This window comes from Procambarus clarkii, chromosome 92 (genome assembly GCF_040958095.1).
Source record: "Procambarus clarkii isolate CNS0578487 chromosome 92, FALCON_Pclarkii_2.0, whole genome shotgun sequence".
Classification (NCBI taxonomy): Eukaryota; Metazoa; Arthropoda; class Malacostraca; order Decapoda; family Cambaridae; genus Procambarus; species Procambarus clarkii.
In genome coordinates this window covers 2184347-2209652 of record NC_091241.1, presented here as the reverse complement: position 1 = coordinate 2209652, position 25306 = coordinate 2184347, and the positions used below count along the sequence as shown (strand labels likewise).

The following is a 25306-nucleotide window of genomic DNA, read 5'->3' as shown; positions in this document are numbered from 1 at the left end:
GATCTAAGTATTTTCTGGGCAGTTCCAGCCAGATCTAAGTACTCTATGGCCAGTTCCAGCCAGATCTAAGTATTTTCTGGGCAGTTCCAGCCAGATCTAAGTATTTTCTGGGCAGTTCCAGCCAGATCTAAGTATTTTCTGGGCAGTTCCAGCCAGATCTAAGTATTTTCTGGGCAGTTCCAGCCAGATCTAAGTATTTTCTGGGCAATATTGGGGTGTGGAGCTGGTCAAGATATGTTGTATTCACCTAGTTGTGCTTGCGGGGGTTGAGCTCTGCTCTTTCGGCCCGCCTCTCAACTGTCAATCACTCAACTGTAACTAACTACTAAATAATCCCCCCCCCCCACACACACACACCCAGGAAGCAGCCCGTAACAGCTGACTAACTCCCAGGTACCTATTTACTGCTAGGTAACAGGTGCATCACTGTGAAAGAAACTCTGCCCATTTTGTTTCTCGCCGGCGCCAAGAATCGAACCCGAGCCACAGGATTACGTGTCCAGCGTGCTGTTCACACAGCCACCGGCGCCCTGTGTGTTGTGTGCTTGTTGTGTGTGTGTGTACTCGCCTAATTCACCTAATTGTGCTTGCGGGGGTTGAGCTCTGGCTCTTTGGTCCCGCCTCTCAACTGTCAATCACCTGGTGTACAGATTCCTGAGCCTACTGGGCTCTATCATATCTACACTTGAAACTGTGTATGGAGTCAGCCTCCACCACATCACTGCCTAATGCATTCCACCTGTTAACTACTCTGACACTGAAAAAGTTCTTTCTAACGTCCCTGTGGCTAATTTGGGTACTCAGTTTCCACCTGTGTCCCCTTGTTCGTGTACCGCCAGTATTGAATGTTTATCCCTGTCTATCCTGTCAATTCCCCTGAGGATTTTGTAGGTTGTGATCATGTCTCCCCCTCACTCTTCTGTCTTCCAGTGTCGTAAGGTGCATTTCCCGCAGCCTTTCCTCGCAACTCATGACTCTTAGTTCTGGGACCAGTCTAGTGGCATACCTCTGAACTTTTTCCAGCTTCGTCTTGTGCTTGACAAGGTACGGGCTTCATGCTGGGGCCGCATACTCCAGGGTTGGTCTTACGTATGTGGTGTACAAGATTCTGAACGATTCCTTACACAGGTTCCTGAAAGCTGTTCTGATGTTAGCCAGCCTCGCATATGCCGCAGACGTTATTCTTTTTATGTGGGCTTCAGGAGACAGGTTTGGTGTGATATCAATTCCTAGATCTTTCTCTCTTTCCGTTTCATTAAGTACTTTATCTCTTATTCTGTATCCTGTGTTTGAACTCCTGTTTCCACCGCCTAGTTTCATTACTTTTCATTTACTCGGGTTAAACTTTAGTAGCCATTTGTTGGACCATTCATTCAGTCTGTCTAGGTCGTCCTGTAGCCTCCTACTATCATCCTCTGTTTGAATCCTCCTCATAATTTTTGCATCATCAGCAAACATTTTTTCTCACACACACACACACACACACACACACACACACACACACACACACACACACACACACACACACACACACACACACACACACACACACACCCCAGGAAGCAGCCTTTGACAGCTGACTAACTCCCAGGTACCTATTTACTGCTAGGTAACAGGGGCATTCAGGGTGAAAGAAACTTTGTGTGTGTGTTTGTGTGTGTGTGTGTGTGTGTGTGCGTGTGCGCGTGTGTGTGTGTGTGTGTGTGTGTGTGTGTGTGTGTGTGTGTGTGTGTGTGTGTGTGTGTGTGTGTGTGTGTGTGTGTGTGTGTGTGTGTGTGTGTGTGCGTGTGCGTGTGTGTGTGTGCGTGTGTGCGTGTGTGTGTGTGTGTGTGTGTGTGTGTGTGTGCGTGTGTGTGTGTGTGTGTGTGCGTGTGTGTGTGTGTGTGTGTGTGTGCGTGCGTGCGCGCGTGTGTGTGTGTGTGTGTGTGTGTGTGTGTGTGCGTGTGTGTGTGTGTGTGTGTGCGTGTGTGTGTGTGTGTGTGTGTGTGTGTGTGCGTGTGTGTGTGTGTGTGTGTAGACTGCACCACCAGCAAACGTTCACCACCAGCATGCTAAATATGGCTCGACGGCAACAGTTAGCACACACTCGCCCTGGCAACTCAAACTCACGAAACTCAGTATTCACATCAACAAAAAATAAAAAATTAAATACAAAATAAAACTCGAGCATGCCACGAGTGACGAATTCATCGTCCGAACATCAACGGAATTGTGAACAAAATTCTCAGCATAGTTCTGGAACACTGAAGTAATTACTGCCACAACAGCCCGGTAATTTGGCAGGAGTAACTGGGAACGAGGGAGCCCCTGGATGTGTCTGGAGCATGTGGAGCACTCAGTGATGTGGCTCCATGTTGTGTGTGTGGAGCATGTGGAGCTCCTAAGTGATGTGGCTCCATGTTGTGTGTGTGGAGCATGTGGAGCTCCTAAGTGATGTGGCTCCATGTTGTGTGTGTGGAGCTCCTCAGTGATGTGGCTCCATGTGTGTGTGTGGAGCATGTGGAGCTCCTCAGTGATGTGGCTCCATGTTGTGTGTGGAGCATGTGGAGCACTCAGTGATGTGGCTCCATGTTGCATGTGGAGCACCTCAGTGATGTGGCTCCATGTGTGTGTGTGGAGCATGTGGAGCACTCAGTGATGTGGCTCCATGTTGCATGTGGACCACCTCAGTGATGTGGCTCCATGTGTGTGTGTGGAGCATGTGGAGCTCCTCAGTGATGTGTCTCCATGTTGTGTGTGGAGCATGTGGAGCTCCTCAGTGATGTGGCTCCATGTTGTATGTGGAGCTCCTCAGTGATGTGGCTCCATGTTGTGTGTGGAGCTCCTCAGTGATGTGGCTCCATGTTGTGTGTGGAGCATGTGGAGCTCCTCAGTGATGTGGCTCCATGTTGTATGTGGAGCTCCTCAGTGATGTGGCTCCATGTTGTGTGTGGAGCATGTGGAGCTCCTCAGTGATGTGGCTCCATGTGTGTGTGTGGAGCATGTGGAGCTCCTCAGTGATGTGGCTCCATGTTGTGTGTGGAGCATGTGGAGCACTCAGTAATGTGGCTCCATGTTGTGTGTGTGGAGCATGTGGAGCTCCTCAGTGATGTGGCTCCATGTTGTGTGTGGAGCATGTGGAGCTCCTCAGTGATGTGACTCAGTTGTCGCTAATAATAGCAAGGTGATGACTAACTTCATTCAGAAAGACCGACGTACTCAGGTTGAGGAAACAACCATGAATCATTTACACAACCGCTTCCGAAACATTTACATCTTTCCTTAATCTTGGCGGGTTTGTTTACATCGTTGAGCTCCGAAGCACTACGAGGCTGTTTATTACAATAATAACCTCGGGTTATCAAGTTACAACGCTCGTAAACTATTGAATACGTGTAAACAAAGCCGCCATGATTAAGGAAAGATGCACAGGCTTCGTAAGTGGTCGAGAAAGTGCAGGCGTGGCTGTAAGGCACGCTCCTGGGGTTATCATCTCTCTCCCTCCCCCCCTCCTTCCGCCCCATCCCCCTTCCCGCCCGTACTCACGCCCATGCTCATACTCCCCCCCCCCCCTGCCCCGCCCCTTTCAACACGGCCCCTCGAGACCTCTCTTGTGCCTGGCCTCGTGCGTGTCTCGCATCTCTCACACGCACGCGCACACACACACGCACAAAAATTATTACAGAAGAGAAGAGCATGAAGCTTCAAGAACACCTAAACAAACTGAATGAATGGACGAACAAATGGTTGTTAGAGTTCAACTCAAGCTAATGTAATGAAGATAGGTGTAGGGAGCAGGAGGCCAGTTACAAGGTATCATTTAGGAGATTAAATTCTTAATCTCCCAATGTAGATTGGGAGAGAATCAGTAGAATCAGAGAGAGAGAGAAAGGCCTGGGGGTTGATATCACGCCAGACCTGTCCCCTGAAGCCCATATCAAGAGGATAACATCAGCAGCATATGCCAGGTTGGCCAACATAAGAACGGCCTTTAGAAACCTGTGAAAGGAATCATTCAGAACTTTGTATACCACGTATGTCAGACCAAGTATGCATACTCCATGCTGGAGTATGCAGCTCCAGCATGGAGTCCATATCTTGTCAAGCATAAGACTAAATTGGAGAAGGTTCAGAGATTTGCCATCAGACTAGTGCTCGAACTGATGGGCACGAGCTACAAGGAGAGACTATGGGAATTTAACCTCACGTCACTGGAAGACAGAAGAGTTATGGGGACATGATCACCATATACAAAATTCTCAAGGGAATTGATATGGTAGACAAAGAACGTTTATTTAAAAGAAGGGTAACAGGCACTAGGGGACACAGGTGGAAACCGAGTGCCCAAATGAGCCATAGAGACAAAGAATTTCTTTAGTGTCAGAGCAGTTAATTAATGGAATGCACTAGGAAGTGTTGTGGTGGAGGCGGACTCCATACACAGTTTCAAGAGTAGATATGATAGAGCCCAGTAGGCTCAGGAAACTGTACACCAGTTGATTGACAGTTGAGAGGCGGGACCAAAGAGCCAGAGCTCAACCCCTGCAAGCACAACTAGGGCATTCGATTAATGTGACTATGGAGTGATAGCACACACAATGAGGTCAATGGGAATAACTGGTAAAGTAGGACGCTGGATACTCAATTTCCTGTCTAATAGAACACAAAGATTAACAGTCAATCAAATAAATCGAGTCTAAGCGCAATTAAAAGCTCTGTACCTCATGGTACAGTCCTTGCACCGCTACTGTTCCTTATTCTCATATCAGATATAGACAAAAATACAAGTCACAGCTTCGTTTCATCCTTTACAGATGACAGAAATCAACATGAAAATTACCTTTGCTGAAGACATTGAAAAATTACAAGCAGATATCAACAAAGTTTTCGATTGGGCAGCAGAAAATAACATGATGTTTAACAGTGATAAATTCCAGGTACTCAGGTACGGCAAAAATGAGGATCTGAAACATAATACAGGGTACAAAACACAGTCGAATGTGCCCATAGTAGGAAAACAGCATGTCAAGGATTTGGGAATAATAATGTCCGACGACCTAACGTTTAGGGAGCATAACCAAGCAAATATTGCGTCAGCCAGAAAAATGATCGGATGGATTACGAGAACTTTCAAATCCCGGGATCCCATCACAATGGTTGTACTCTTCAAGTCACTTGTGTTGTCCCGTCTCGAGTACTGCTCAGTACTCACTTCCCCCTTCAGAGCAGGGGAGATTGTTGAAATAGAGGGAGTACAGAGAACATATACGGCACGCATAGACGCAATAAAGCACCTAAATTATTGGGATCGTCTCAAAGCTCTCCAAATGTACTCATTAGAAAGGAGACGAGAGAAATACCAAATAATATACACATGGAAAATACTGGAGGGCCAGGTCCCAAATCTACACGGTAAAATAACAACGTACTGGAGTGAACGATATGGAAGAAAATGCTGAATAGAACCAGTGAAGAGCAGAGGTGCCATAGGCACAATCAGAGAACACTATAAACATCAGAGGTCCGCGGTTGTTCAACACCCTCCCAGCGAGCATAAGAAATATTGTCGGAACAACCGTGGACATCTTCAAGAGAAAACTATATAGTTTTCTAAAAAAAAGTTCAGGACCAAGATAACCTCAAGGACCAGCCAGCAACAGCCTGGTGGACCAAACTCTCAAGTCAGAGTAGAAGAAGAGTAGGGGAGTAGTGGGGAGAAGAAGAACCCCATCAAGCAGGTGAGTGCAACTCTGAGTACACATAGGTGTACATCTAGGTGAGTGTGTACAGAGCCTGAGAGTGGAGGCCAAGGAGAGCATGTAGGGGGGAAACTGGTGGGTTGTGAGAGAGGAGGTCGACCGAGGAGGCGAGGATGAGGGTGAACGAGGCGGATATTACACACATTACCCAGAGTGAGGAAGCCTCAACACACACAGTCACACACACGCACCTCATACACAGAGTCTATAGGCGTGAAAATACCAAGTCAAAAGGCCTGTAAGTACGAAGGGAAAAGGCTTCAAATAATAATGCCTGAGGCATCTTTATATGAAGCTGTGCTGTGTGTCAGTAGGAGGTGAAGAGGCCTGGCAACACCCGGTGACACGACACCAACACTACCACTTGGGGACGGAGGTCATGTGGAGGCCATGAAAAGGAAATGGAACTTACCAGTACGTGTCCCTGCTTGATACTGGCCTGATGGGCAGAGAGACAGAGAGAGACAGAGAGAGAGACAGAGACAGAGAGAGAGACAGAGACAGAGACAGAGAGAGAGAGAGAGAGAGAGAGAGAGAGAGAGAGAGAGAGAGAGAGAGAGAGAGAGAGAGAGAGACAGAGAGAGACAGAGAGAGACAGAGAGAGAGAGAGACAGAGAGAGAGAGACAGAGAGAGAGACAGAGAGAGAGACACAGAGAGAGAGACACAGAGAGAGAGAGAGAGAGACAGAGAGAGAGAGACAGAGAGAGAGAGACAGAGAGAGAGAGAGAGAGAGAGAGAGAGAGAGAGAGAGAGAGAGAGAGAGAGAGAGAGAGAGAGAGAGAGAGAGAGAGAGAGAGAGAGAGAGAGAGACAGAGAGAGAGACACACAGAGAGAGACACAGAGAGAGAGAGAATGGTAGACGGAAGCAAGAAAGAGAAGAGGAAGAAGCAGCCAACATCACAACTTAGATTAAGGGCACAAAGAAAGTCCCATAAAAGAAAAACGGAAATTACAGACTGGGAAACACCCCGGAGCACACACGCACCAAAGGCATTAAAGACTAAGATATCATAATCCCGGGGCCAGACCAGCGCTCTCGCTAAATTACACAGCCGGCAACCGAAATAAGTGTACGTTGTCCTCCTTACATAGCCTCGGACTTCTCCGCCTTCGGAGAGGCTAAACACATCAAGATAATCAAGATCTATGTCTGTCCAAGGATGGAGGGCTAGACGCTTGTGGCTAGTCTCGCCCAACACGGGCGGGGCGGGGGTTAGACCTACTGTTCCTAATAACACGTGGTTGGCTCCCAAAGCGACCCCCACGAAATCGGCGGAAGGTGGTTGACAGGGTTCCTACTGTGTCAGCGATGGCATAATCTTTAGACGTCTGGCTGACAGGGGCCCGGGCATCTAAAGTCTTAAGTTTTTAATTGTCGACAGGGGCCCGACAGGAATTGTCGGCAGGGCCCGACAGGAATTGTCGATAGGGTCCGATAGGAATTGTCGACAGGGTCCGATAGGAATTGTCGACAGGGCCCGACAGGAATTGTCGACAGGGCCCGACAGGAATTGTCGGCAGGGCCCGACAGGAATTGTCGGCAGGGCCCGACAGGAATTGTCGACAGGGGGCCTGACAGGAATTGTTAAATGGTGCAATGGTTTAGGGTCGACCCGCGTGACAACTTTACAAAGCCTTCGTTCTCCAGAAGAAAATGACACTGAAGAGGAAATATGTAGTTTGACGAGAGAACAACATCCTCTCACACAACGGTGAGCATCCACACGAAGCTTCAACTTGAAGCTTCAATGGAAAGCTTTAATTAGAAACTTTAGCGGTAAGGATCAATGAGAAGCTATTTCCTCACTTGACAATTATGTCTTCTCTTCCATCTTCTGGGGCACTACCCGGCACATGCACACCCACTCACACACACACGGTACACTTTCTTGCACCTGATGCGCCTAACCTGTTCACCTAACAGTAAATAGGTACCTGGGAGTTAGCTGCTACGGGCTGCATCCTGGGGATGTGTATTTACCTATTTGTGTCAGCAGGATCGAACACTGACTCTTGGATCCCGCCTTTCGAGCCATCGGTTGTTTACAGCAATGACTCCTGTCCCATTTCCCTATCATACCAAGTTTTAATATAATGAATAAGAGTTTGCTTCCACAACCTGTTCCTTAATTAAGTGCCTTCTATTTTTCCACTACTCATGCTAAAAGAAAACTTCCTAAACTCAGATGTGACTCATCTGAGTTTCCAGCTTCCATCCATGTCCCCTCGTTCTGTGTATTCCGTGTGAACATTTCTATTTCCACTGTCAATTCCCCTGAGTATTTAATACATTCCTATCATATCTCCCCTCTCCCTTCTTTTTTCTAGTGTCGTAAGGTTCAGTTCCTTCAGGCGTTCTTCATATCCCATCCCTCGTAACTCTGGAACAAACTTCGTCGCAAACATCTGAACCTTTTCCAGTTTCCTTATGTGTTTCTTCAAGTGGGGACTCCATCATGGCACGGCATACTCTAAGACTAGCCTCACGTAGGCAGTGTAAAGCATCCTAAATGCCTCCTAACTTAGGTTTCTGAATGATGTTCTAATTTTTGCCAGTGTAGAGTACGCTGCTGTCGTTATCCTATTTATATGTGCCTCATGAGTTTGATTAGGGTTACGTCCACTTCCAGGTCTCTTTCTCGAATCGTCACAGGTAGGCAGTTCCCCTTCTTAGGCAGTTCTCCATATTGTGCGTCACTTCTGGAGGGTTTTAGTAGTTATCCCTCTCTCTCCACCCTGACCCAGGGTGTACTGGTCTGGCAATGGTTCGTCCAGTTTTGGTAGTGTTACTGGGGAGTGAGGTAGTTTCTGTGTAGTTGGGGGGAGGAGGGTGTAGTATGTGTGGGCTTGATGATGAACTGTAGTCCAGTCTTGGGCATTTTTCCCTCCCCATCCGTACTCCTGCAACGTTTCTGCCTGCCTCTAAAAAAAATGCATGGCTAATATATTGGACTTGCTCTCTTATATAGCGCTGTGTACCTCTAATCTTCTGTAGCGTTGTTTACCTCTCATGTAGAAATCAGGGCATTGAAACTCATAACATTTTCTCTCATTAATTGAGCGTTTGCATAGCTTAGGGTGGGAATATCTGCACTCTCTTCCAAAACGACATATGTCTCTCCCTAAAATGTGTCAACATATTGTGGGATGCATGAATGTGCACTCTGTACCTTTGGACCTATATCTGCACATTCCTTTTACATAATATTTGCAAATATTTTCATTTTGTGATTTTATTCTGGTTGTTTATACCTGTACGTGCCTTGGCCATCTCTTTTTTTCTTCCCTAACTTTTTCGTTTCCACATTATATCTCTCATCTTTCTCATTGTTGTTCTTATTATTTATATTACCGTTTGGCTCTAAAATATTGTTGTCGCTTTTATGTCCCTCGACACGATGTCCTTCAACATTGCTAAATTGGCTTTCTAAACTCTCTCAGTTATTCTCTATTTAACGCAAAGTTCTAATGTCAGTCACTGTATTTTTTCTTTCCTAAGTGTGGTTATACACTGTGTGATAACTGTGATCCGTGTTCCATCGCTGTAACCCTATTATGGCCCAGAATATCTTGGTATTTATGTGGAGCGCGGACCCGCACGTCCCTCCCACACACTACTAAGACTACAGGAAGCAATGCAGCTAAGCACAAGGGCATGGAGAAACTACAGAAATAACAGGACACCAGAGAGCAGAGAGGGATGCCAGAGAGCAGAGAGGGACACTAGAGAGCAGAGAGGGGTACCAGAGGGCCAGAAATGAGTACCTCAGTGGGAGGAGCGAAGCAGAGAGGCAGTTTAAAAATCACATAGCAAATAAAGCCAAGATCAACCCAGAACTGCTATACAGCCACATCAGGAGGAAACCAACAGTGAAAGAACAGGTTATGAAACTGAGAAAGGAAAAGGATGATACACAGACAATAACAAAGAGGTGTGTGAAGAACTCAAGAGATTCCAGGAGATCTTCACAAAAGAGCAAGGAGCAGTCCCAGAACTAAAAGGGGTGGCGATAAACCAAGCAGCCTTGAAAGATATTGAAATTACCAGAGATGAGGTTAGGAAGTATCTGCTCGATCTAGACGTGACTAAGGCTATTGGACCTGATGGAGTCTCACCATGGATGCTAGAAGAGGGTGCAGAAGCACTTTGCATGCCACTCTTTATGGTGTATAACAAGTCAGTGGAAACAGAAGACCTACCAGAGAGTTGGAAGACTGCTAATGATAGACACACCCGCTATCATACCTCCACACCCACTATACCTGGTTGATGGGGTTCTGGGAGTCGTTCTACTCCCCAAGCCCGGCCCGAGGCCAGACTTGACTTGTGAGAGCTTGGTCCAATAGGCTGTTGCTTGGAGCGGCCCGCAGGCCCACATACCCACCACAGCCCGGTTGGTCCGGCACTTCTTGAAGAAAACAATCTAGTTTTCTCTTAAAGATGTCCACGGTTGTTCCGGCAACATTTCTTAGGTGATAGCACTGTGGGCTATCACCCCATTATCACATTTCTTGAATGCCTTTGCAAAGTCTGTGTATACAACATATACATTTTGCTTTTCTTCTAGAGCTTCTGTGATTTTGTCATGGTGGTTGAGTAACTGTGACAGACAGGATCTTCCCGCTCTAAATCCATGTTGTCCTGGGTTGTGTTCATTATTTTACATAAAACTAGAAATTTGATTCCTAATCACTCTTTCAAAAACTTTTATTATGTGTGATGTTAGTGCAACTGGTCTATAATTTTTTGCCAAAGCTTTACTACCCCCCTTGTGCAGAGAAGCTATATCTGCAGATTTAAGTGCTGCTGGTATCTCCCCTGTATCCAGGCTCTCTCTCCATATTACACTGACGCTCGCGCTACTGGTACTTTACATTTCTGTATGAATATTGAATTCCAGGGGCTGAGTGCATGGGCATATTGTCAATTTCTCTTTCAAAGTCTTCCGAGTTCGTGTTAATATCCGTTATATTATCTGCAGCTTGGATGTCATTTATAAAGAATTCATTCATTGCGAAACTTCATGTTGTTTATTAACCTGGTTGATACCTGGTTGATGGGGTTCTGGGAGTTCGTCTACTCCCCAAGCCCGGCCCGAGGCCAGGCTCGACTTGTGAGAGTTTGGTCCACCAGGCTGTTGCTTGGAGCGGCCCGCAGGCCCACATACCCACCACAGCCCGGTTGGTCCGGCACTCCTTGGAGGAATAAATCTAGTTTCCTCTTGAAAATGTCCACGGTTGTTCCGGCAATATTTCTTATGCTTGCTGGGAGGACGTTGAACAACCGCGGACCTGCTAAACATAGCCTCATACTGGTGTCTTAGAATTTCACTAATTTCTTTGTTGTCCTCTGTGTACGTACCTTCAGTTGTAATTAACGGTCCAATACTGGTCGAGGTTTTTTATTTTGATTTTGCGTATGTGAAAAAATAATTTGGGTTTTTCTTTATCTCTTGAATAACTTTCTGACCCAATTCCATTTCCTCAGACTCGTATGATCACTTCAACGTTTGCTCTATTTTTTTCCTCCCTATTTAGGTTTATTTTCATCTCTTGTGAAAGTTGTGTTTGCTTAAGCATTTCCGTTATGTTTTCCTTCTCCTGTACAGTCGTCTGCGTTCTGTTTCTAGAGTGGTCCTCTTTCTGCCCCTCCTCACAGGTACGTGCTTCAAGCAGACCTTATAAGCTTCAGCTGGCTGTTGAGCTATTCCCTGTGTGGGAGTTTTGTCGCTTAAGACCGTCTCCCATTGAATGGTTGCAAGGTCTATATTTATTTTTTCCCAGTCGATCCTCTTTTGTTGAAACTGAATTGATTGAATATTCCTTCTCGCTTGTTGGGTCTCTTAGACCTACTACCGTTGTTCATGCTAGTTCGCACTTCAATGAGCTTATGGTCTGAGTATGAAGTATCAGAGATTGTAATGTCTCTGATTAGTTCATAATTGTTTGTGAATAACAAGTCTAGTGTGTTTTCGTTCCTAGTTGGTTTTGTAATCTCTTGATTGAGCGAGAAGTTGTCACAGAATCTCAAAAGTTCTCTGACCGTTGTATCTGGCGGTTTATATATTAGGAAAATAATTGGGTTTATTTTGTCCACCTTAATTCCAAGTACCTCTACCACCTCATTGGTTGAATTCAGTAGCCTTGTGCATACCAGGTCCTCTTTAATATACAGACCTACTCCTCCATTTAACATAGTTTCACTATCACATCTATATAAATTATAATTTGGAATCCAGATTCCATGTAATCATTCATATGATTCGTGAGAGTTTCCGTGTTTGCCGCAAATATTGAATTCAGTTCTATTAGAAGGCCAGTTATGAACTGAACTTTGAGTTTGATTTTCCTGATTTTGACTTTAGTCCTTGTATGTCTGCAAATATGAATGATTTTTCATATTGTGCGTCACTTCTAGGGTGACACACACTACCAGGCTGGTCCCTGAGCTACGGGGTATGAGCTGTGAGGAAAGATTACTGGAACAAACCCTCACCACACTAGAAGACAGAAGAGTAAGGGCAGACATGATCACTACCTATAGCATTCTCAGGGAAATTGACAGGGTAGATAAAGATATACTGTTTAACACAGGTGGTACGCGAACAAGGGCACATAGGTGGACAAGTGCCCAAATGAGCCACATAGCGAACAAGGGGACACGGGTAGAGACCGAGTACCCAAATGAGCCACAGGGACGTTAGAAAGAACTTTTTCAGTGTCAGAGTAGTTAACAGGTGGAATGCATTAGGCAGTGATGTGGTGGAGGCTGACTTCATACACAGTTTCAAGTATAGATATGATAAGAGCCCAGTAGGCTCAGGAATCTGTTCACCAGTTGATTAACAGTTGAGAGGCGGGACCAAAGAGCCAGAGCTCAACCCCCGCCAGCACAACACGGTGAGTACACCCCCCCCCTCACACAGTGCCCAAACACCTCCACTGACACAACCGTCCCCTACACTCGTAAACATACGGTAATATCTTGCACTTTCATTACTTCCTTTGGCGGCTTCTAATTGCCTCCACAACTCGTGGCTAATCACCCCCTCTACGGTGGCACTAACTACCGCTCAGGTGGGGCACTGCTGCTCCTTATATAACCAATAACCAGGGAGCACAAACACACAAGCAACAAGCAGGCAGGGAGCACCAAAGCATCAAGCAGGCAGGGAGCACCAAAGCAACAAGCAGGCAGGGAGCACCAAAGCAAGAAGCAGGCAGGGAGCACCAAAGCAACAAGCAGGCAGGGAGCATCAAAGCATCAAGCAGGCAGGGAGCACCAAAGCAACAAGCAGGCAGGGAGCACCAAAGCAAGAAGCAGGCAGGGAGCACCAAAGCAAGAAGCAGGCAGGGAGCACCAAAGCATCAAGCAGGCAGGGAGCACCAAAGCATCAAGCAGGCAGGGAGCACCAAAGCATCAAGCAGGCAGGGAGCACCAAAGCAAGAAGCAGGCAGGGAGCACCAAAGCATCAAGCAGGCAGGGAGCACCAAAGCAACAAGCAGGCAGGGAGCACCAAAGCATCAAGCAGGCAGGGAGCACCAAAGCAACAAGCAGGCAGGGAGCACAAGAGGGCGTGAGAGAGGGCCAGCGAGCCAGGGTTGACAGAGTGGGCTGACTCAACCTGGATCGATCTCCATCCCTCAAACCTTACTGCCCCTTCCGTCCCCTGTGTCTGAGGCAGGCAGGCAGGCAGGCAGGCAGGCAGGCAGGCAGGCAGGCAGGCAGGCAGGCAGGCAGGCAGGCAGGCAGGCACAAGGCAGGCAGGCACAAGGCAGGCAGGCACAAGGCAGGCAGGCACAAGGAAGGCAGGCACAAGGCAGGCAGGCACAAGGCAGGCAGGCACAAGGCAGGCAGGCAGTAGTAGTAATAAATGGACCACACACACACACACACACACACACACACACACACACACACACACACACACACACACACACACACACACACACACACACACACACACACACACACCCACACACTTGTGAACCAGTAGTAGTGAGAGGTAGCCAGAGGTGACTTAGTTTCAGGTAACTTGGATCGATCCCCAATCCACCTCACCATGATGGCAGTAACCCCCCCCCCTTCCACGCCACACACACTGAACTACTTTCCCTGCCCCTGCTATCATACCTCCACACCCGCTATCATACCTCAGTAGCTTGTAACCCCCCCCCCCTAGTCCAAGCATTTGGTTAGGGGCCCCCAGAAAATACACCCCTTAGCCCAAACATTTTTTTGGGGTGTGTGGGGGGAGTTTGCGCTATGCGGTACCTGTTTTAAGAGTAATTTTTTCCAGAGTGCAGTTTTGTTAAAATCGTATCAAGAAAATAGTTTTATTAGGAGTTTGTTCAGGAATTCCCAGTTTCAGCTGTAGTCTCAAGGAATTCTTATGGGGAAATTTCGGGGCAGAAGTTACACCTGTGGTATTAAAGAAAAATAAACTCTTTGGACTGCCCCTAGCCTATGGACCCCAGCCCCTAGCACACTGTGACTCTCCCTCCCTCCGCTCAGCCCCTAGCACACTGTGACTCTCCCTCCCTCCGCTCAGCCCCTAGCACACTGTGACTCACCCTCCCCCCAGCAGCTAGCACACTGTGACTCTCCCTCCCCCCAGCCCCTAGCACACTGTGACTCTTCCTCCCTCCGCCCCAGCCCCTAGCACACTGTGACTCTCCCTCCCCCCAGCCCCTAGCACACTGTGACTCTTCCTCCCTCCGCCCCAGCCCCTAGCACACTGTGACTCACCCTCCCCCCAGCCCCTAGCACACTGTGACTCTCCCTCCCCCCAGCCCCTAGCACACTGTGACTCTCCCTCCCCCCAGCCCCTAGCACACTGTGACTCTCCCTCCCCCCAGCCCCTAGCACACTGTGACTCTCCCTCCCCCCAGCCCCTAGCACACTGTGACTCTCCCTCCCCCCAGCCCCTAGCACACTGTGACTCTCCCTCCCCCCAGCCCCTAGCACACTGTGACTCTCCCTCCCCCCAGCCCCTAGCACACTGTGACTCTCCCTCCCCCCAGCCCCTAGCACACTGTGACTCTCCCTCCCCCCAGCCCCTAGCACACTGTGACTCTCCCTCCCCCCAGCCCCTAGCACACTGTGACTCTCCCTCCCCCCAGCCCCTAGCACACTGTGACTCTCCCTCCCCCCAGCCCCTAGCACACTGTGACTCCCTCCCCCCAGCCCCTAGCACACTGTGACTCTCCTTCCCCCCAGCCCCTACCACACTGTGACCCTCCCTCCCCCCAGCCCCTAGCACACTGTGACTCTCCCTCCCCCCAGCCCCTAGCACACAGCGACTACCCCTCCCCCCAGCCCCTAGCACACAGCGACTACCCCTCCCCCTTCTCACCCCAGGACCCCACATCCGGGCACAACAAGCCCCGCCCATGAAAACACCTTCCACCTGCAGGCTTAACTCTCAGCCACTTAGGTCTAAATCCTGTCATTAGGCGATGCCTCCAGGGACCATATAGACGAGGGTGGGGGGGGGGGACCCTCTTGCCCAAATAGCCAAGTATGGAGCCCAAGACTCCTCTTATGGAGCCCAAGACTCCTCTTATGGAGCCCAAGACTCCTCTTATGGAGCCCAAGACTCCTCTTATGGAGCCCAAGACTCCTCTTATGGAGCCCAAGACTCCTCTTATGGAGCCCAAGACTCCTCTTATGGAATCCAAGACTCCTCTTATGGAGCCCAAGACTCCTCTTATGGAGCCCAAAACTCCTCTTATGGAGCCCAAGACTCCTCTTATGGAGCCCAAGACTCCTCTTATGGAGCCCAAGACTCCTCTTATGGAGCCCAAGACTCCTTTTATGGAGCCCAAGACTCCTCTTATGGAGCCCAAGACTCCTCTTATGGAGCCCAAGACTCCTCTTATGGAGCCCAAGACTCCTCTTATGGAGCCCAAGACTCCTCTCATGGAACCCAAGACTCCTCTCATGGAGCCCAAGACTCCTCTTATGGAGCCCAAGACTCCTCTTATGGAGCCCAAGACTCCTCTCATGGAGCCCAAGACTCCTCTCATGGAGCCCAAGACTCCTCTTATGGAGCCCAAGACTCCTCTTATGGAGCCCAAGACTCCTCTTATGGAGCCCAAGACTCCTCTTATGGAGCCCAAGACTCCTCTTATGGAGCCCAAGACTCCTCTTATGGAGCCCAAGACTCCTCTTATGGAGCCCAAGACTCCTCTTATGGAGCCCAAGACTCCTCTTATGGAGCCCAAGACTCCTCTTATGGAGCCCAAGACTCCTCTCATGGAACCCAAGACTCCTCTCATGGAGCCCAAGACTCCTCTTATGGAGCCCAAGACTCCTCTTATGGAGCCCAAGACTCCTCTCATGGAGCCCAAGACTCCTCTCATGGAGCCCAAGACTCCTCTTATGGAGCCCAAGACTCCTCTTATGGAGCCCAAGACTCCTCTCGTGGAGCCCAAGACTCCTCTTATGGAGCCCAAGACTCCTCTCATGGAGCCCAAGACTCCTCTTGTTCGTAGCGTCCGGCGGGTAAGAGAGTGACTGGAAGAGGACTGTGACCTGTGTGTCCACCTGTGTGTCCACCTGTGTGTCCACCTGTGTGTCCACCTGTGTGTCCACCTGTGTGTTTACCTGTGTGTCCACCTGTGTGTCCACCTGTGTGTCCACCTGTGTGTCTACCTGTGTGTCCACCTGTGTGTCCACCTGTGTGTCCACCTGTGTGTCCACCTGTGTGGCCACCTGTGTCTCCACCTGTGTGTCCACCTGTGTGTCCACCTGTGTGGCCACCTGTGTCTCCACCTGTGTGGCCACCTGTGTGGCCACCTGTGTCTCCACCTGTGTGGCCACCTGTGTGTCCACCTGTGTGTCCACCTGTGTGGCCACCTGTGTCTCCACCTGTGTGGCCACCTGTGTGTCCACCTGTGTGTCCACCTGTGTGGCCACCTGTGTCTCCACCTGTGTGGCCACCTGTACTCACCTAGTTGTACTCACCTAGTTGTGTTTGCGGGGGTTGAGCTCTGGCTCTTTGGTCCCGCCTCTCAACTGTCAATCAACAGGTGTACAGATTCCTGAGCCTATCGGGCTCTGTCATATCTACACTTGAAACTGTGTATGGAGTCAGCCTCCACCACATCACCCCCTAATGCATTCCATTTGTCAACCACTCTGACACTATGTGTGTGTGTCCACCTGTGTGTCCACCTGTGTGTCCACCTGTGTGTCTACCTGTGTGTCCACCTGTGTGTCCACCCGTGTGTCCACCCGTGTGTCGACCTGTGTCTCTACCTGTGTGTCCACCTGTGTGTCCACCTGTGTGCCCACCTGTGTGTCCGCCTGTGTGTCCGCCTGTGTCCGCCTGTGTGTCCACCTGTGTGTCCACCTGTGTGTCCACCTGTGTGTCCACCTGTGTGTCCACCCGTGTGTCCACCCGTGTGTCCACCCGTGTGTCCACCCGTGTGTCCACCTGTGTCTCCACCTGTGTCTCCACCTGTGTGTCCGCCTGTGTGTCCGCCTGTGTGTCCACCTGTTTGTCCACCTGTGTGTCCACCTGTGTGCCCACCTGTGTGTCCACCGGTGTGTCCACCTGTGTCTCCACCTGTGTGCCCACCTGTGTGCCCACCTGTGTGCCCACCTGTGTGTCCACCCGTGTGTCCATCTGTATGCCCACCTGTGTGTCCACCTATGTGTCCACCTGTGTGTCCACCTGTGTGTCCACGCCCCGAGACACAGCTGGAGTCCTTTACCCACCTTACAGGACATTGCTCACAAACATGAACACACACAATGTACAACTTAACTGGTTTGGTTCTACCCAGAATTAACGCTGACGGAAGCACTCAACCACAAGAACTAACCGACGTCTCGGCTGTTTCAATATGAAACGGAACGTTAAGTATTAATTTTATGAACATATTTAATGATCCTCAGTAGGAGAACAAGTGAACAGTTACTGGGATACAACAGGGAGTACTGGAGAACAAGTGAACAGTTACAGGGATACAACAGGGGGTACTGGAGAACAAGTGAACAGTTACAGGGATATAACAGGGGGGGTACTGGAGAACAAGTGAACAGTTACAGGGATACAACAGGGGGTACTGGAGAACAAGTGAACAGTTACAGGGATATAACAGTGGGTACTGGAGAACAAGTGAACAGTTACAGTGATATAACAGGGGGTACTAGAGAGCACCAGGAGAACAAGTGAACAGTTACAGGGATACAACAGGGGGTACTGGAGAACAAGTGAACAGTTACAGGGATATAACAGTGGGTACTGGAGAGCAAGTGAACAGTTACAGGGATATAACAGGGGGTACTGGAGAACAAGTGAACAGTTACAGGGATATAACAGGGGGTACTGGAGAACAAGTGAACAGTTACAGGGATATAACAGGGGGTACTGGAGAACAAGTGAACAGTTACAGGGATATAACAGTGGGTACTGGAGAGCAAGTGAACAGTTACAGGGATATAACAGGGGGTACTGGAGAACAAGTGAACAGTTACAGGGATACAACAGGGGGTACTGGAGAACAAGTGAACAGTTACAGGGATATAACAGGGGGTACTGGAGAACAAGTGAACAGTTACAGGGATATAACAGGGGGTACTGGAGAACAAGTGAACAGTTACAGGGATATAACAGGGGGTACTGGAGAACAAGTGAACAGTTACAGGGATATAACAGTGGGTACTGGAGAACAAGTGAACAGTTACAGGGATACAACAGGGGGTACTGGAGAACAAGTGAACAGTTACAGGGATATAACAGGGGGTACTGGAGAACAAGTGAACAGTTACAGGGATACAACAGGGGGTACTGGAGAACAAGTGAACAGTTACAGGGATACAACAGGGGGTACTGGAGAACAAGTGAACAGTTACAGGGATATAACAGGGGGTACTGGAGAACAAGTGAACAGTTACAGGGATATAACAGGGGGTACTGGAGAACAAGTGAACAGTTACAGGGATACAACAGGGGGTACTGGAGAACAAGTGAACAGTTACAGGGATACAACAGGGGGTACTGGAGAACAAGTGAACAGTTACAGGGATATAACAGGGGGGGGGTACTGGAGAACAAGTGAACAGTTACAGGGATACAACAGGGGGTACTGGAGAACAAGTGAACAGTTACAGGGATACAACAGGGGGTACTGGAGAACAAGTGAACAGTTACAGGGATATAACAGGGGGGGTACTGGAGAACAAGTGAACAGTTACAGGGATACAACAGGGGGTACTGGAGAACAAGTGAACAGTTACAGGGATACAACAGGGGGTAGTGGAGAACAAGTGAACAGTTACAGGGATACAACAGGGGGTACTGGAGAACAAGTGAACAGTTACAGGGATACAACAGGGGGTACTGGAGAACAAGTGAACAGTTACAGGGATATAACAGGGGGGTACTGGAGAACAAGTGAACAGTTACAGGGATACAACAGGGGGTACTGGAGAACAAGTGAACAGTTACAGGGATACAACAGGGGGTACTGGAGAACAAGTGAACAGTTACAGGGATATAACAGGGGGGTACTGGAGAACAAGTGAACAGTTACAGGGATACAACAGGGGGTACTGGAGAACAAGTGAACAGTTACAGGGATACAACAGGGGGTAGTGGAGAACAAGTGAACAGTTACAGGGATACAACAGGGGGTACTGGAGAACAAGTGAACAGTTACAGGGATACAACAGGGGGTAGTGGAGAACAGGGGTGTATACCTACCAGGGGTGAGCAGGCTGGTCAGCAGGAGGGCGGTGGTGGCCAGTCTAGCAAGAGGTGGGCGGGGGGCGGGGAGCCTCATCCCCCCCAGCAGCACCCCCTGCTCCTAACCCCCCTCCTCCACCCTCTTCCTTATTCCTGTATACCTGCACCACCCCCACCACCCCCCACACCACCGGCTCCTCCTCTGTGCCCTTCAGCACACGTCCTGACGCCCACACTGTGCCCCTGAGCCCTCCTGCTGGGTCCTCCGGCTGGTGCTGGCGGGGTGTAGGGGCGGGACGGCAGCTGGTGTCCTAGGGCGCCGCCTGCCTGTAGAGAGAGAGACACACACGGTGAGAGGGGCTCCGGTAGCATGTTAAACATGACTTACTTACCGGGGAGAGTTGTGAGGATGGGGGATAGATGGGGAGTAGAGGGGAGGCGGGGGTGAGGGAGGGCTGTGTGAGGGTGTAGGTGTCGTGTGTGTGAGGGGGTGTAGGTGAGGGGTGTAGATGGGGCTGTGTATGTGTGTGTTGAGTACATATGTATTTCCACTAGTCACACAACCCTCACCCCTCATGGTCTGAATGCATATTACGGTTCCTGTAATAGTCTACATGTAAACTGACAATAAGTAATTATCAAAGCAAGGCACCAAGCCGGGGACACCCTGTAGCACCATCAACTGTGCGGGATATTCAAAAGGCGCCAAATATCCCTAAGGATGACAATACGAGAACAAAAGCGCATAAGGCGAACAACATCAAAGGGATCCGATTCACCAAGACTTCTATCGAGGGACAAGTGACCGCGAGGGGCGGTCGGGAAGCAAGACACACGCTCGTCCTGAAAGTCAGGACATTCAACGTGATATACACGAAGGGCAATGCAGTTTGGACAATAAGGAGCAAAGCGACGCTCCATTAAGTGCCTGTGAGTTAAACGTGCATGACAAATAAGAAACCTCGCCAGAGCCGTTTCTCATCGCCAGTTACGGTGGTAGGAGGAAGACCACGGGGACACATTACTCTTAAGTGTATGCAACTTGTTACCAGTCACAGACGACCAACAATCCTGCCTACAGGCAAGGATGGAGGATGAATAACTGGTAGAAGTCAAAATAAGGAACACCTTTACAGGAGATGGGACAAAGGCGGATAACTTCCTTAGCGGCAGCGTCTATACAAGTCTTAGTAGTAGAGAACTTGAAGCCATGATTGGTGGCCCCGGACGACATGGCATCAATCGTAAGTTGAAGCCGCCGTTGGAGGAAAGGCGAGTCATCAACATCAAGATGCCAAGATCAGGCATCTTGCCTCAGGAAAAGATAAACAAACATGAAGTTTCAAATTGAGAATGGCTTCCTCAAATTTGTAGTGCATACATGTGCGGGAGAAGACAGGGTGGGCATCGCTGCAATTGATGCAATGAGCTTGAAAAGAAGAGCACTTCATCTTAGAATGACCGGAGTCTCCACAGAAGTCTCCAAAGAGACACCTCACTTGTGCACCTAAAACAACCATGCCCAAATCTCCAGCACCTTGTTGCAGAGGAGAGGGAATGTACTCCTGAATGGAGCATCTGGCACAAGCAAGAATTATGGAAGATGGAAGGGACCTTCTATTAAAACTAATCTTCACTACGCAAAGAGGCTGACGACGACCACGAGGGGGTCGAGTGAACGTATCAATCTAGAGGATAGAATGGCCTTCGGCCTCAAGGATATACTATCCTTGTGGCAGTCTTTCAGTTCTCTATCACCAGTCTCAACATGGCGCAGGAGAAGAACTGTGCCAATGCTGGCATTGAACTGGGCATTTTTGGAGATCCAAACAGAGGTCTCTCCAATGCAAGACAACGAAGCCAAGCAGTTAGCTGCTTCCTGAGAAGGGGCAGCAACACCATGTGTACCAGTATGGGTGGGGTTAAAGGTGACAAAAGTATCCACCGAATCAGGGGTGTTTATGGAGGAATGTATCATAAGGATGATTAGGATCAACATGACTGAGATCAAAATACTTAGTCAACATAGCAGGACCAAACAACTCATGGTATGTATTAATCAGGGAAGAAATCATGGGAGTGCGGAGGTGACATCGCCGAGCACTCCGCCTGATTTTTACTTAGGCTTTGTAGCGCTGCTTTTGAATCAGTGCAGATCACTGCCCCATTAGTGTTCAGTTCAAGGAATCTTAACGCCATAACAATGGCAGTTAGCTCTGCTTGCGTTGAAGAGGCATAGTTCTCAAAAAGGCGCTTTTTCTTCATTTCTGCGTTGAAAAGCATTATTCTTATGTTTCTGTCCGAAACGCTTTGCGTAATAGTGGCTTTAGGCATTGTATGTACTAGCTTTATGTATAAATCCATCAACGTTTTGTACCTCACCTTGTATGTATGTACTTTACCTCAATAAATATTTGTATTTGTTAATTACAGTGTATGCTGCACCAGCCCTGCCATTGACAGGATTAGATGACCCGTCAGTGTTGATTTGATCTAGTTCATCTCCGGCATCTTTATAAATGTCCCCGAGATACTTGTGCCTCATTTTTTGTGGTAACATGTTGGATTTTTTCGTTGCCATTTCATTGATGATAATCTTGCATGAGTCATCCTCCCAGGGAGGTAACCTCTCTACAGGCAGGAGCTCACGGGCTTGCTCAAGCAGGTGAAGTTCTTAGAGTCTCCTGTTTCCTCCTGTTAGCAGCACAGAACTCGGTTTTTTCTTCTTGGCAATACCATTGTAATGGGGATCTCTGGCCAGATTAATTGCAAGCTTAACATTCAGTTCCTTAACTCTGCTTTTAACACTGGGGCGGGACAACTCCTCTCGTAGATTAGACGTTTTGGCAGTTCTTGGGACTCCAAGAATGATTGTCATTGCTTCATTTTGTATGCTTTCGAGCCTTTTCATATCGCTTTGGGAGTAGGTGCACAGAACTGGTGCGGCATAGTCTATGACGGAGCGCACATAGGCTGTGTACATCATTCACGACAATAGAGGTTCCATGTCTATTCCAGGTCATAGCTTTCAGTGCCCTGAGTCGACTTTTGCATGTTCCTATGAGTTGGTTGAGCTCCTCTTTCTTCCCCTTGTTAGAGCCGACAGTGACGCCAAGGTACCGATAGTGGTCAACCCATTCAAGTGTTACACCATTAATTTGTAGTTCTTCATTTTCTCCCCGCTTGTGATGGGAGTTTGCTCTTGTCTTGTTGGTGGAGAGAGGGAAACCGAACTAAACATATATTTCCTTCCAAGGAGTTCAATGGACTGTTCAATTTTCCCAAGGTGGGAGCTTGTATTAGGCTTGTAGTACGTATCTTTTCCTGCCTGCGCTCTAATGAATACAGATTTAGGCATTTTAGTAGAAGGGAGGAAGAGGAAGAAAGAGGTTAACAAGAATGACGAGGAGAATAAAGGAAGAGGAGGTCAGAAGGAAGGGTCGGGCAGGGAGAGGACCCCCCCCCCCCCACTGAAGCAAACTGTACCTGTCCAGAGTGAACCATGCCACACTTCCTGCCCCTCTCTCTCCTCTCACTCCCTTTGCAACCCGTTCTCGCAAATTCGTAAAGTCAATATTGACTTATTAACTACGTGCATAGGTGATATACTAAACATAATAGATACCCCTAAAAAGATTCATAGAAAACACCGACCTTACCTAACCTTGTTAGTATCTTAAGATAAGCATCTTATTGTTTCGTAATTACAATTATTACTTAACCTATGCCTATTATAGGTTAGGTAATAATTGTAATTACGAAGCAATAAGATGCTTATCTTAAGATACTAACAAGGTTAGGTAAGGTCGGTGTTTTCTATGAATCTTTTTAAGGGTATCTATTATGTTAAGTATGTCACCTATGCACATATTTAATAAGTCAATATTGACTTATTAAATTTGCGAGAACGGGTTGCTCTCCCCCACCTGTCCTCCCCCCCCCCCTCTTAACCGCAACACTCCTACGGTCACACCACAACACACACACGACCTGCTCCCGGATTTGCACCATGCACGCGCGCACGCGCGCACAACCTTGTATACCACATATGTAAGACCAATCCTGGAGTATGCGGCTCCAGCATGGAGCCCGTACCTTGTCAAGCACAAGACGAAACTTGAAACTGTTCAGAGGTAAGCCACTAGGCTAGTCCCAGAACTACCTTACCTTACCTTGAGGTTACCTTGAGGTGCTTCCGGGGCTTAGCGTCCCCGCGGCCCGGTCGTCGACCAGGCCTCCTGGTTGCTGGACTGGTCAACCAGGCTGTTGGACGCGGCTGTTCTCAGCCTGACGTACATCACATGTACATATGTTTTATACATGTACATCACATGTACATGAAGTTTTGATAAAGTTTGGGACCCGTATCATGAACTAAAAGGCATGAATTACGAGGAAAGGCTGCGGCAAATGTACATTATGTCGCAGGAGGACAGGAGAGCTTGGGGATACATGATCACTACCTACAAAATTCTAAGAGGAATCGACAGGGTAGATGAAGATAAATTGTTTAACACGGGAGATACAGCATCAGGTGAAACAGGTACGCGAACAAGGGGTACGGAGGTACGGGACGTACCTGAAAACAGGTACAGGTAATGAACCACAGGGACGTTAGAAGGAACTTTTCCAGTGTCAGAGTAGTTAACAGATGGAATGCATTAAGCAGTGATGTGGTGGAGGCTGACTCCATACACAGTTTCAAGTGTAGATATGATAGAGCCCAATAGGCTCAGGAACCTGTACACCTGTTGATTGACTGTTGAGAGGCGGGACCAAAGAGCCAAAGTTCATCCGCCGCAAGCTCAACTAGGTGAGTACACACCACAACTAGGCTACACTGAGTACAACTAGGTGAGTACACACCACAACTAGGCTACACTGAGTACAACTAGGTGAGTACACACCACAACTAGGCGACACTGAGTACAACTAGGTGAGTACACACCACAACTAGGCTACACTGAGTACAACTAGGTGAGTACACACCACAACTAGGCTACACTGAGTACAACTAGGTGAGTACACACCACAACTAGGCGACACTGAGTACAACTAGGTGAGTACACACCACAACTAGGCGACACTGAGTACAACTAGGTGAGTACACACCACAACTAGGCGACACTGAGTACAACTAGGTGAGTACACACCACAACTAGGCGACACTGAGTACAACTAGGTGAGTACACACCACAACTAGGCGACACTGAGTACAACTAGGTGGGTACACACACACATACAAAGGAGAAGGAAGAAGATAAGATGGGAACAAGATGGAGTAAGAAGCTGGGAAGACACTGTGTGTGTGTGCGAGGTACAAGTACCTAACGGAGGGGAAACAAAGGGTCACAACCAGGAGGCGAGGAGCTGGTGGGAGGGAGAGACAAGAGTGGTTCCTCAGGGCTCGCTCCTGCGACCGCTGCTGCTGATAATTTATGTGAAGGACCTGCCCGAGGGCTGGTACATGTCACTGTTGTAGATGACGCAAGATGTCGAGGAATGTGAACACCGCCAGGGACCGCGCGAGGTCACACCATGACCTCCACAACCTGCCACACACTCCTGTCACCCTTCACCTGTAATTAAGGTGAAGAAGGTAGGGGTGTGTGTGTACTCACCTAGTTGTACTCACCTAGTTGTGTTTGCGGGGGTTGAGCTCTGGCTCTTTGGTCCCGCCTCTCAACCGTCAATCAACAGGTGTACAGATTCCTGAGCCTATCGGGCTCTGTCATATCTACACTTGAAACTGTGTATGGAGTCAGCCTCCACCACATCACCCCCTAATGCATTCCATTTGTCAACCACTCTGACACAAAAAAAGTTCTTTCTAATATCTCTGTGGCTCATTTGGGCACTCAGTTTCCACC

The 25306-nt window shown here is 48.6% G+C and overlaps 1 protein-coding gene across 4 annotated transcripts in view; it reads right to left on the bottom strand.

Annotated features, from left to right (window-relative positions):
- LOC123775193 (repulsive guidance molecule B) overlaps nt 1–25306 on the bottom strand; it is a 137233-nt gene that overhangs the window by 47527 nt on the left and 64400 nt on the right. For all 4 annotated transcript variants that reach the window (XM_069319120.1, XM_069319119.1, XM_069319118.1 and 1 more), the window contains one exon: nt 19455–19763. In XM_069319120.1, the coding sequence (XP_069175221.1) occupies nt 19455–19533 (79 nt within the window). In that variant the 5' untranslated portion in view covers nt 19534–19763. The remainder of the gene's footprint in view (nt 1–19454; nt 19764–25306) is intronic.